At 53.2% G+C, this 13,225-nt stretch overlaps 1 protein-coding gene across 2 annotated transcripts in view; it reads left to right on the forward strand.

Annotated features, from left to right (window-relative positions):
* ARHGAP45 (Rho GTPase activating protein 45) overlaps positions 1–13,225 on the forward strand; it is a 46,101-nt gene that overhangs the window by 2,024 nt on the left and 30,852 nt on the right. For both annotated transcript variants that reach the window (XM_038384051.2, XM_038384050.2), the window contains exons 2-3: positions 3,146–3,476; positions 11,892–12,035. In XM_038384051.2, coding sequence (XP_038239979.1) covers positions 3,146–3,476; positions 11,892–12,035 — 475 coding nt within the window. The remainder of the gene's footprint in view (positions 1–3,145; positions 3,477–11,891; positions 12,036–13,225) is intronic.

Raw genomic sequence — 13,225 nt, forward strand, 5'->3', positions numbered from 1 at the left:
TTCGTCACGCTTGCTGAGAACTGGGCTGAGACCCACCTGACTTATTCCACGCACAGGCTGCCGAACAGCCGTCTGATGGGAACTACTGAAAGTGGCATGGATCTGAATCACTGGCTTAGAGGTGGAAGATGCCACCAAGTCCCTGAGCCATGCTGTCCCTTATGGGTGGCTCTAGAAGGTCCTTGATCATATAGTGGTCTCATGGGGCTTTCCTAGATAAGTCCTGCTTTCCTTTTGTGTTGTGCTAAATAATGTGCCTTTGGCCAGAGAGAAGACATCTGCCATTGTTGGCTGCTCAGCTAGGCTGGCTGGTCCTTTCCTTTCTGTAATTGAAACTGTTTCTGTTATCAGCCATGGTTTCTGATGCAACTCTACCCACAAACCAGACATGTTGGCAGGGAGTGGCTCATGGGTCTCCAGTCCACAGGGATGCCCTCCTATGGCTTCTACGTTTATTACAGCCTTCTCCTGTCACTGGCTTTGAAAGACCAGGTGTCTTCCCAGTACAGACACACTGATGGGGTATTTCATATGCAAAACCTGTAGAATAGGAAATGCCAGATAAAAGATGTAAGGGAAACGTATCAAGCCAAATTCTCCATTTACACGTACTAGACTCCCTGGTAGTCAATGGGACTGCATGGGAAGAACTCAAAGTTGTCTCTGGTCCATCACAAGCTCTTCCTCCAGCACCTACACACGTTAGAACTGAGTTGTCCTGCATTTGATGTGAAATCCCCTGTGGAAAGCCCACAAATCTTCTTTGAGTTGGGAATGGAAAAGCTCTCGTGGGGATCAGGATGTTGAACCATCGCGTGGTGACACTGTGTCACAACAATGCCACATCGCATTACATCCCAGCATGGTGTCTTCATCACAGTGTGAGATCACGGCAAATCACCTACGGGGGACACTCTAGCCTGGAGGCAATGTCTGCCCTCTTGCATACCCAGTTGTGTCGGGAGTTGGAGAACATAGTCTGAACTCTCAGCTTCTCCATTATCTCCTGACTTTGGCCAGTTTGCAGCAGCCATATTCTTTAACGGCATTTGTGCATGATTACCATACAGTGTCACATGCTCCGGATCCTAGGCCAGACCCAAAGTCAAGGCAGAGAAAAGTACTCCAAATCCATGAACAGAATAATCTGCTCTATGTCGACGTTGGCACTGGGCGTCCAATGGAACCCCGTGTGACATACAATGACCTATTGGCAACCCACCTGGTAGAGGACAACCCAGTATAATATAACATGGTATAGGGTGCTTAACACTGTAATTCCACATGGCAAAAGGGGCCACGGTGCAGAAAGAGACACCAGAAGAGACAGTGGAGGAGAGATGACCAGTAACTGATATAAGCCAGGCAGCCAGCAAGGACATGGAAGAACCCAGCTCAGTGATCAGAGAGAAAAGTCTGTGATTTCTGAGTTGATCACTGATGCTTGTGAAAGGTACAGCAGCAAGGGCTGGTTATGTGTTGAAAGCCTTGGGGGAAGGTCTTTAGGCAACTGAGACTGTGAAGGCCATATTGTATTTTCACCCCTGTGGGACTTTGCTTCTTGAGTTCCTGTGGGTGTTTCCAGTGGTGCAGGGGCTGAGCTTATAAAGCTCAGTGCCTGGCTGTCACTGTGTGGTACAGTGGATCAAGGACGCAAGTGGATCAGTACCTCAGGGTCTGGCCTAGTGGCACTCTACAAATCAAGAACTCTTTGGAAGCTCATCCCAGTCTGGGCAGCCCCTCCAAAAGGGAGATGCTGGGACAGACAGTGACCTGTGAGCATCCCTAAATTATAGCCAGTGTTTCTACAAATGCTTCCTACAGCGCCTCCTGCTGGGAGGGCTGGATCAGGAGCAGCTGGGAGCTGTGCTCTAGCATGGCTTTCACAACTTGTTAAGCCAGTGATACTCAGAGCATGGCTTATGAGCTGCACGTGGCTCTTGGACATGTCTCCTGCAGCTCTGTGCAGCAAGCAATATTAAAACACAGTGAGATTTAATTATTAACCAATCAGGATGCTTTGATGATGTTGTTAACCAATTAAGTTAACTTATTTTCTGTGAGAATAATATCTATAAATATTTCCCATGCCATACTGTCTAAATAGGAATAGTACGATAGACAACGGAACACTGAATTCACACTCCCGTGGCTCTTTTGGGTAACGTTGATCGCTGGTTTGGTTCCTGAACCCCTGAGGTCTGAGTAGCCCTGTATTAGTGCTAGTGGGATCAAGACTGTCTTGTTCCAGGAATTCTGCAATCATTTTGTTGTATCGAAATTGTAATTCATCTTTGTTCAGTCATTTTGTGGTCTCCGGGGTCTACCCCCACTGTTGACCTGAATTCTTAATGATGTCAGCGGGAGTTCCACACACAGGGCAAAGAATGCAGCTCTTATAGCTCTGAGAGGTGAATCATTTAAACCTGCCAACTTTTATTCGCAATTCAGTCATTTTCCTCTCCCCAGCTGAGTCACTCACTGTCTTCATCTTCGGAGATTGTCCCTCAGTTGCCAGAGGAAATGTTCCTTCAATTCCTTAAGCCTTTTCTTGTTACGAAATGCAAACTCTGTAGCCATGTTAATTGATGATAAGACCATGATCTCATTTACCCTGGTGAAAATGCAGAGTAACCCCTCCGGTTTCAGTGCAGGAGTTACACCAGGGTTGCTGGAATCAGAATCTGGCCCATTAACTCATTAAATCTCATCGCACCCTTGTAAAAAGTTCCTAAATGGGGAAACTGAGGCTCAGAGAGATTTAAGTGACTTGCTAGAGGTCACAAAAAAAGTCAGCAGCAGAGCTAGGAGGTCCTGACTCCCAGTGCCCTTCTGTAACAACTACTCATAGTCCAATCTCAGGGCTAGGGATAGAAGCCAGGAGTCCTGTTGCCCAGCCCTCCCGCTTGCCTTACCCACTAGACCCCACTCCTCTTCTAGAGTGGAGCTAGAAGCCAAAAGTCCTGACTCCCTGTCCCCTGCTCTCACCCTTGCACTCCCTCCCCTAATTAAGATGAAGGTTCATAAGTGTGAGGACTGCCTTGGCAACCCCTGTGGGGCTGGTTCCTTCCCACTGGCTCTGAGAGGGTTGGAAGCCCCTTCCCTCTTGCCCATTACATGCTCACGCATGTTCTTGTCCCATCAGGAGCTGCCCCGGAAGGATTGCCTGGAAGCGCCGAGTTCCAGCCTGGTGGACCTGTCCATGTCCAGCTCCAAGCTCAGCACTAGCCCCAGCACAGTGGGCACGCTCAAGCGCCCCACCAGCCTGAGCCGGCATGCCAGCGCTGCTGGCTTCCCTCTGTCCCCTGCGGGCACCCGGGGCATCGCCAAGGGACAGAAGACCCCTGCCTCTTACAGCCCCATCGACAGCGGGGAGGGGACTTTCATTGATGTGGAGGATATCTCGCAGCTCCTGGCCGACGTGGCCCGGTTTGCCGAGGGTTTGGAGAAGCTGAGAGACGTGGTCCTCAGGGATGGTAAGTGCCCACGACCACCTGGGCCCTCCCGCTCCCAAGGGGACTTGCAGAACATAAAGGCCTGGACAGGGGTTTCCATCGTGTCCGGTAACGAACGGGGCAGGGTAAGGTGGGATAGAATGGAAGGCCCCAGGGAGCTCCCTGGCTCTGAAAGGGACCCTTGTGTCCAGGCAGGCCAGCACAAGGCAGCCTAGGGCAGAGAAATAACTTGGAGCCTCAGATTTTCAGCCACAGCCTCTGATTTCTGGATGCTCCCATTTTGGGAGCCTGATTTTGAGCCACCCTGGGACAAATTTCCCAGAGGTGCTGGGCACTGGCAGCACCCAGTGACCTCAGTTGGCGCTAAGCCCCACGGACAGTAAGGCCCAGGACTGAGAATGTGCCCCATAAAACAGGCCCTCAAAATCAGAGAAGGCTTTGAAAATCAGGGTCGCGTCCTGTTTGCACGGCGGGCTGGCAGAGGAGACACTGGCTGATTTGCCTTTGGCAACAGGACCCCTGCAGCCAGCACTTACCCATCCCATAGAAACTGGTCCATGGGTTTGGTGGCCTTGTGCATGCATTGGGGCTTATCCATGCCATGCTCTGGCCTCCTGGATCCGACGTCAGCACTGGTCTTGTGCTCTGCTGCTCCCTGCACCAGTCACCCAGCTATGAATCACACACATGGGTCACGGCTGCCGGTGGCTGGCATGCTGAAAACGCTCGATCCCCCTCCCAGATGCTTGAGCTCGATTCACCCTCCAGAGTGCTGGGGATTGAGGAAGAAGATTTTGCAGGGTGGGATAAGACAGGCTGTTTGCAGTGCATGGGCATCAAACCCTCTGGGAGTCCCTGTGCTCACAGGGGATAACGTCACAAAAATAATCCCAACGAGATCTCGCCTCCTCAGTGCCAGGCAGCCTGCCTCTCCCCCTCGAGCCTGGGCAATCCCACGCAGGCATGCCAGTGCTGTCAGAGAGTGGATCTGTGTAGGGGACTGCCGGGAAGCAGGAGCTCTGGCATTCTAATCCTGGCTCTGACACTGAGCCCCTGAACATGCCATTCTCCTGCTCTGTGCCTTAGTTTCCTCAGTAATATTACTTACTTACCTACTTCCCATGCATGTTGGAGGATTAATGACCTTAACAGACTGGAAATGGAAAGGGTTATCCAAGTGCTATGTAATAGTATCTCTGTTCCAGACTTGGGAGATCCCAAAGCACTTGGCAAAAGTTACAAACTGATCACACCGAGCTAGGGACAAAATACTGGTCTCCACCCCATGCCGAGAGAGGTGGTGTTCTAGCAATGCAGGCTGGGAGCCAGCAGCTGCCAATCTCCTCTGCACTTTGTGTCATCATGTAGCCCTGTGCAAAGGGGCTGTCAGATGCTCTCAGAGCAGACTTCTCTGCTCCCTCACACTGGTGGGAACATGAAACAACCCCACCGGGCCTGATTCTCCTTTCACAGACATCAGCATAAACCAGGAGCAATTCCACTGAACTGAGTGGAACGACCTGCCCAGAAAGCTGGGGCAAGGAGAATCAGAAGCACTTGAAGCAAAACGGGGGTGATGCTGACCTACCTTCTGGGGCTCATGGTTGGCTCAATGAACCCCAACTCCATAGTGCTAACTAGGAAGGTATTCTGGACTCATCCTGCACAGAGAACTCCGCGCTTCTCAGCTGATGACAATGAGCCCAGCCCCACTGAAATCAATGGAGTCTCATCCCTGCCTGGGGTGAATGACCCCCACTCCATTGAACCCGCTGTGCTCAGGCGTGTCGTGTGATTCAAGCTCCGCCGGGGGGATTGGGCTGGAGGAACTGTGCCCCAGCAGTGGAGCATCGCCAGGGGCCCTGGGATGCGTGATTTTTAATATCCTGGGAATGACCCTCGGCTGCTCTCCCTAGCCAGCTGCACTAGTTCTGCTAGCAATTGTACTGGTCATTTTGCCTCCATAGATTATGGGGGGGGGCGTAATCTAGCCCCCAGCCAGCGTGAGCCAAAACTTCTAATTGCTCATCTGATCTCCAGAGACCATGCCACTCCTCAGTGGATGCAGCCACCTCTGGGGTGGAAGGGACAAAGGCAGGCTGGTCCCAACAGAGTGGGGGAGGCAGAGCAGTGTCTGGGGCAGCTGTGAAGAGGAGATGGGGGGAGGGAGCAGAGAGCAAATAGGCTAGAAAAGCAGCAGACAGGGTCAGGCAGCACCTGCAGTTGAGAGTGGTAATAGGCAAAGGGAAGGGAAGGGGGGTGAGAGTGCTCCCCCGACTGGCCAGTCCATGGCACTGATTGGACACCTGCCTCCAAAGATGCTTGGCTATAGGGGGGACGGGGGGCTCACAGGAGGAAAAGGCTGTACACGGGGGTGATTCCCCAGTCGAAGGGGTCCCCTATGGATTGGGCAGCAGCATGCTGGCAGGTGGTGGAGTCACCCAGAGTGGGAGAGCAGAAAGCCAGTGCCTGCAGCGCCCTGGGGGGATTGCTCAGGAACCGGCCCGACCTCCCCACGGTGGCCCTGCAACTGCTTTGCTCCAGCCTTTCCTCTTGGCCCTGGAGCTGATCAGCGGCAGCTACCATGCAAGGCGAGGAAGAGGGGTAAGAGGCTGAGCAGGGGAGGGGGATCTGGGACAGGATAACATGACTTCCTGCCTGCAAGCTATTTTCATCTGCCTGCCTTTCCTGTTTACTGCGGCGCCAGCGATGGCTGGTGGCACCCAGATAAAGCCCTTGGAGTGGCACTGTGCACACGCTTCGCCTCTCCCCGAGCCCCATTCGCCCCCGGGAACGAACCTGGGTTCCCAAAGGGCCGCTGAAAGCGGCTCTCTTCTTTACCAGGAAGCCAGGCTGGGGGCGGGAAGTGGCCCTGCAGTCTCTGCCCTGTCCCTTTAAGAGGCTTCTCTCTCTGTAGGAGACAAAGGAAACTGTATATTTCCCGCACCCCTGGCTAGAGTGGGGCCCAGCTGGGGGTCACATGATGACTTGTTTTTTCGCTGCCAGCCATGCAAACATGTTGACGCCGCCCCTGTTCCAGTGGAAAACACCATCGCGAGGCCCCAGTGTGTAACATGGGGTGGGAGTCTCCACAGGGAGAGGGCGCAGTGACCCAGATTCAATTCCGAAAGGGGTGGGGAGGAACCTTGGGCTCAGGTCTCTCTCACCAAGGTTTGATTTTGGACCCCGTTTCCAGATGAAAGTCCACCTTGAAGTGTGGCTCACCTTGCATCCCCCGCTCGGCCAGCCCTGTGTGGTCCTGGTCACAACTGAATAAGGGTGCTTATGGCACTTGGATCCTGGCACGGTGGTTGGAGTGGGAGCCCGGTTCTGCATTGGGACAGTGGGAGAAAAAAAAGCCATGGGCCAAACTCCATGGAGCTACACCCGTTTATACCAGCTGTGAATCTGACTTGTGAGGCTATCGGTCTGGGGGAGGGGGATGGAAGGCGAAGGTCAAGTAGCCTTTGCAGAGTTAGTCAGAAACTGGGATTTCCATTCTGCAAGAAATGCCAACATTTTCGGGGGGAGGGGAAATTGTTCTGAAACAGAAGGACATTTCAAAATTTCCCACAAAACAAAAATCCCTCCCCCCCCAATTGTTTTGTGTCAATCGAGCTGTTTTGGTTGGATTTTGATGTTTAGGTTTTTTTAATAATCTAATATAAACTCCTCAATTAAAACCCATTTCAAAATGAAAATGTCAGAATGTTTCATTTTGATTCCCCCACCCCGGGCAATGAAATTGAGTCAAAATTGATGCGTTCCTGCTGAAAGGTTTGATTTAAACAAAACGGCAACATGTTCCGTCTGGAGATTTTCAACCAGCTCTACACCCATGAGAGGGGGTGAAGGAAGGGAGAGAGACTGGGCTCAGGGGGACTCCGTGAGGGTTGTGGAGGAAGACTGATGATGTTGGGGCAGGGTCTGTGTGTGCATGGAGGGATGCAGCAATGGTTGTAGGGGATTGCACCATTTTGGTAGATCCAGCCCTCCCATTACATCTCTTTGTCCATCCCTGCTCAGCTGTGACACAGATCCTAGTCCTGTCCCTGTCCCCAGCCCAACATGGCCCTTCCCAGCCCCTCTGGCCTCTCTGCGTTCCATTCCGGACATAGCCTGGAAATGTAAGAGGAGACAGAGAATGCATAGGAAATCCCTTCCACCCTGACACTGAGATAGGGGGCTGGGATGGAGGGTTTGCCCACTCACAGCCATCACTTTTCCACCGGCTCCCTCACTCCCCTCCCTGCTCTTGTGGATTTCTCTCCAAAGAAGGCTGCGCTATCCAGTCCCAGAGTCCCAGACACTGGGCTTAGTCCCTGGGTTGTCAGTGCTGAGGTCACCCCATCTCCTAGCATCCAGGATTGGATTAAAGGGATCAGCCAGTCTAGACCTCACACCCCTTCCTTTCCTCCCACCCCCCTTATTTAAGGCCTGCTTCCCTACCTCCTAGCAGCGCTGCTCATTCAGGGGAAATGCAGCCACCCCACGCCCATGGCAATGCTGCTTGTAGAGAGCCCCGCATAGGTACATGTTCTCACCGGGGACAAAGTCTGCTCTCAGTTCACCTGTATAAACCGGAGTGAGGTCAGTGGAGTTCCTTTGGATTTACACTGATGTAACAGAGCAAAATCTCAATGCAGAGAGCAGGCTGATAACAGTAACAATACTGCTCACATATCCCCTTTCGTTCAGGGATCTTAGAGCACTGTATGAAGGTTAATGAATGCTCCCAGCACCCATGTAAGGTGGGAAAGCATGAATAATTCTGTGTTACGGATGGGGAAACTGAGGCACAGAGAAGGGACAGTGACATGCTCATGGTCTTTCAGTTGCGGAACTAGGGAAGGAACCCAGGAATCCTGACTCCCATTCCTTGTTGCTCTAACTGATCAAACTCCATTCCAAAGCAGAGAATGGAACCCAGGATTTCTAAGTCCGGGTCCACTGCTCTAACCACTAGATCAGATCACATTCCCCTGCCAGAGCTAGGAAGAGAACTGGCTTTGTGTCACTCATGCTACACGTCTGTGCCTGGCATCTGAAGGAAAAGAAATGTATATGTTTTCCCTGGAGACATGCTGATAGCTTCCGGCACCCCAGGGGCAGAATTCTACTGCACCGTCTCAGTCTGTGATCACAGGGCTGAGGGGGCAGAAACAAGGGACGCTGGTTGGCAGCTTTATCTGGAGAGTCGCAGAAGGGGCTGGTTTCCTGGGGAAACTCCCAATATCCAACTTCCTTTCTTGCCAGTAAACAAACTTTCCAAGGACCCTGGAGCCAGTTCCCGTGCTCACTCAAAGAGTGAGCTGGGGTGCACGTACGGAGAGCAGCCTGCTTATTTGCTGCATCTCTGATGGGTGGCTGAAAAAATCCACCCAGCAATCATCCTAAATTACAGCAATAATGGAAATTTGGCTGAGCAGGGAGGAGGCAACAAGAAGCCACTGGGTCCCTCTGGGCTGCCTGGCAGGGAGTTCACATCCGGGCAGGGAATGAAAGGAAAGGAAATGAGGAGGAAATTCTCAAACTGCTTTCAAGGGAAACCCACCACCGAGGAAAAATCACAGGGGTCAAACTCCTCCTATCTCCCTCCTGCTGTCCCAGTCACACCACAGCCAGAAATAAACTCCCAGAGCCTGATTCTCTGTTGTCCTGCACCTGGGTTGTAAAAACATCACGGCAAAGTGGGTGGCCATTGCCAGACTGGGAGCATTTAACGTCCGCTTTGCACAGGTGTAAATGACTGCGCAGGGCGGCAGAGGGTCAGATCCACAGACACTGGGTTGTGTCAGCCAGACCCTCCCTCCTGGCAGGGATCTGGGCTCAGGTGTCTTGGGATACAGCAAACCACTGATGGAGACAGACGAGACATTCTCCATCTCTACCTACCACTACAGGGCTGTTCCCTCTGGTCCATTCTCCTGGGCTGGCGTGGCTCAGAGCACCCCAAGCAATGGAGGGTTCCCAACACTTCCCGGTGGGGGCAGATCCACTTGTTTGGAGTCTATTTTTGTGATATTCACCTGAACTTTCCCTTGGGTCAATTTCATCTCATCACTTTGCCTCTGTTTTCCCACCACCTTGCCTGAGGGGCTGGGACAAGAACCCAGGTCGCCTGTGCCCCCGTCCAGTGCTCTACCCACTAGGCCACAATGCTGCTACCTGGCATTGAGCTCTAGTGCAGTGTGAGGCTGAATCAGCCTGGCGAGGGAGTGTTCCAGACCCCAGCAGGGGCAGCCTAGCAGTCAGGCCGAAGAACAATGCTTTATGCGCCTCCCATGCTTTTCATCCAGAGGTCTTATATCATTGTCCAAAAGTAAGTATTGTTCCCACTTTTGCCGATGGGGAAACTGAGGCACGGAGCAGTTAAGTGACGTGCTCAAGGTTACCCAGAGAGTCAGTGCCAGAATTCAGGTACGAGCTGGTGCAGATCCTCAGCTGGTGCAAATTGGTGCAGCTTCATTGACGTCACTAGGGCTACCCTGATTTTTTGTAGGCCCCCCCATCATCCTAATGTCTGAGCCCTGCCTGAGTCCCATGTGCCAGCCACTAATCCACAGGCTCACTGTGCAAGAAGCTAGAGGGTTCGTCCCTCATGGAATTCCCAGTGTTCTGAAGGCTCTTTATTTATCTCATCCCAGCACCCCAATTAAGCTTCACCCCTGACACACACATTCCCCCCCAAGACAGCCAGCCGCTGAGCGTTACCAGATGGACAAGACTCCTTAGGACGCTGCTCTGGCCTCAGGCCTTTAAACCCAGCCAGGGCTGGGATGCAGAGGGTCTGCCTTGGGAAGGACAGTTCTCAGGGAGGAGGGAAGATGGGTGATCAAACTAAGGCAGAAACAGGAAACTGAAGGGGTGGGTTTTAATGGGCTTGGAGATCAGTTGCTGGGGGCTCTATATAGAATCATAGAAATGGAAGGGACCTTGAGAGGTCATCTGGTCCAGTCCCCTGCACTCATGGCAGGACTAAGTATTATCTAGACCATCCCTGACAAGTGTTTGTCCAACCTGCTCTTAAAAAGCTTCAATGATGGAGATTCCACAACCTTCCTAGGCCATTTATTCCAGTGCTTAACCACTGGAATAAATGGCCTAGGAAGGCAATAATGGGTTGGTATGTAATGAGGGAGACTCACAATCCCACGCACCCATGTTCGTTGCTGCTGGCTGCTAGAGAAGGAAGCCATCAGGAAGCGCCATTCGTCTGTTGAGCATAGGGATTTTATGTCCTGTTTTGGCCGGGACAGTCCTTTTTTTAGCCCTGTCTCGGCTGTCCCGACTTTTTGGGCAAAAGTGAGCGTTTGTCCCGTTTGCTCTTGCCAATTGATCAATTGGCAAGAGCAAATGGGACAAATGCTCACTTTTGTCAAGAAAGAGGGGTGCAAAGGAACGTGCGGGGGGCAGAGGGGCGGTGATGCCAGCCCCACGTGGCAGGGCGGGGGTGGTGGCAGGGCTCAGGTGAGCAGCGATGCCAGCCCCAGCCTTTGGGCTATATGGTCACCCTAGTTGAGTATGAATGTGCCCGTTCCAACAGGGAGTGAGAGGCATTGGCCGGGACAGTCTAGGCAGCCTTCCCTACAGGGAGATATTGGTACCATCCCATCAGCACAGAGGAACCCCCTCGTGGAACAGGAGCCTGCACTGATTCCTGTCTTGGGGGAACTGACACCTGCTGAGCAGTCCAAGAGAGGGTGGAGGCTGGGAGAAGATATGGGCAGGCCAGAGACACCAGCAGGGGCTTCCTGGGCAGGGATATGCTGGGCAGACTGGAGACACTGGTGGGGAAGCCACCAGTGGAGAGACTGGAGGCAATGATGTGACACAGAGCACTCCAGAGTGCCAGCAGGCACCAGGCCCTTGAGCACAGAGTACATCTGGCTCCTTCCAAAGGTCCCATGGGATTAATCAGCCAGGAAATGGGGCATTCCCCCTGCCCTCTCACCCCCTGAACAGACTGATCAAGATGAGCTGGGTGGACTGCATTAGACTTCAGTTCCAATGGGGCGGCTCATCAGTGACATGAGTTTGGTAGGTTTCAGCCTCTCTTGCTCTCATAAAACCACTGAACAACTGGAAATGTCTGCTTAGAAGTAACTCCGCACTGTGACAATGGGTGCAGGGGCTGCCAGTCAGGGTTCCAGGGTGTTAGTACAGGTGGGGGAACAGGACTGGAATAGCAGGGCTAGGATTAAGGTGCGTGGGAGAGTCGGGGGGGGCAGGACTGGAATAGCAGAGGATGCTGCAGGTCAGACTGAGGCACATGGGCCAGGGGAACTGTCTGTGTGCGGGAGCTCGCCTTGCTATTACCTGGTGCTCCTGTCCTCCAGAGCGCCCTTCGCCAGCACAAAGTTGACTTTACAGAACCAGCCTGTGTAGCAAAGACTGAAGGGCTGTAACGACCGCTTTGACCCCTCTCTGTTGCAGATCCCTTGGAGTCTCACCGGCCACTAGCCCACGAGTGCCTGGGGGAAGCCCTGCGGGTCCTCCGGCAGGTCATCAACAAGTACCCTCTGCTCAACACCTTGGAGACCTTGACAGCTGCAGGAACCCTAATATCCAGGGTCAAAGGTCAGTCCACAGCACCTGTCTCCTGCTGGGTCATAAGCACAGATCAGGTGGCACCTCAAAGGCTCAGCAATTCTGCTCACCCTTCACTGCCTCCCTCCCCACTCACCCCACCCATGGCCAGCAATTGGTCGCAGACACTGACCCTGTTCGCAGCCAGCCTGGGCTGGAGGCAGATGGAAGCTGACCCGAAGAAAAGGCTCTTTGGGGCTGAGGTCAGGGCTGCATGGACTCAGAGGTGAGACCTCAGCTCAGTCCTTGGTTTGCAGATGTCCTTTGCATCCAAACCACAATCTCAACCAGCGCTAGCCTACCCCTTGCTTGCACATGCAGCAGACAGAGGCCGAGGACTGAATGGGCTACGGAGGCTGAGCTCCCTTCTGCATCCGGGGGGATCCTGTGGGGGTCAGGCACACTGGTAGGGAACAGTGTCCAGGAAGCTAGTGTGGCTGCTGCCCAGGGGGGTAGAGACAGTTCTTCAGTCACCAGGGCAGTCGACCCAGTCCCTGGCACTAGGGTATTTATGCCAGAGCAGGCTTGTTTCCTACAGCCTGTTCTCCAGGGCTTGGTGTAGTCCACTTTAAAATGACTCCAGTGAGCAAAATGACTCCACAGGGGAGAGGATCCCGCAGTCTGGTTATTCTCCTTCCCCTCCCCACCGGGAACATTGCTGTGATTTTCAGCCCACGTTCCGCTCACTTGCTGACGCCCTAACCCTCTTTATGCCCACGGGTGCAGACCTTCATGGATGGACACAAAAGCCTCTGTGGGTCACTAGCATGAACCGATCACTGGGCCAAATTCAACACCTGGCCCCAGTGCAGTCAGTGGAATTACACCAGAGACAAGTATGGCCCTTCGTCTGACACATGGCGCCTGAACCAGGCAGGAGCCAGCTGTCTCAGATCCGCAGGAAGTGCAGTGTGGATTAGCCAAAATCTAGCATTTAATTTCCTGGGATTAGAGACAGCCCGGCCTGAGGGTGCTAGGTCACAGCTGTGGGAGACCATTCACACCGAAGCCTTTACAAAGCAGCTGCCCTTTCTCCAGACCGGGCGTCAGACAAGCCCAAGTGAATGATGCCAGTGGGAAACCTTCCAACCAACAAATCAGGGCATGGGAGAGGGAGGGCTGTTTTCTGAGCTGTAAAACCAGCCCCGGCCTGGCTAACACCCTCGGCCTCACCCTGCCAT

The sequence above is a fragment of the Dermochelys coriacea genome, chromosome 25 (genome assembly GCF_009764565.3).
Source record: "Dermochelys coriacea isolate rDerCor1 chromosome 25, rDerCor1.pri.v4, whole genome shotgun sequence".
Lineage (NCBI taxonomy): Eukaryota > Metazoa > Chordata > Testudines > Dermochelyidae > Dermochelys > Dermochelys coriacea.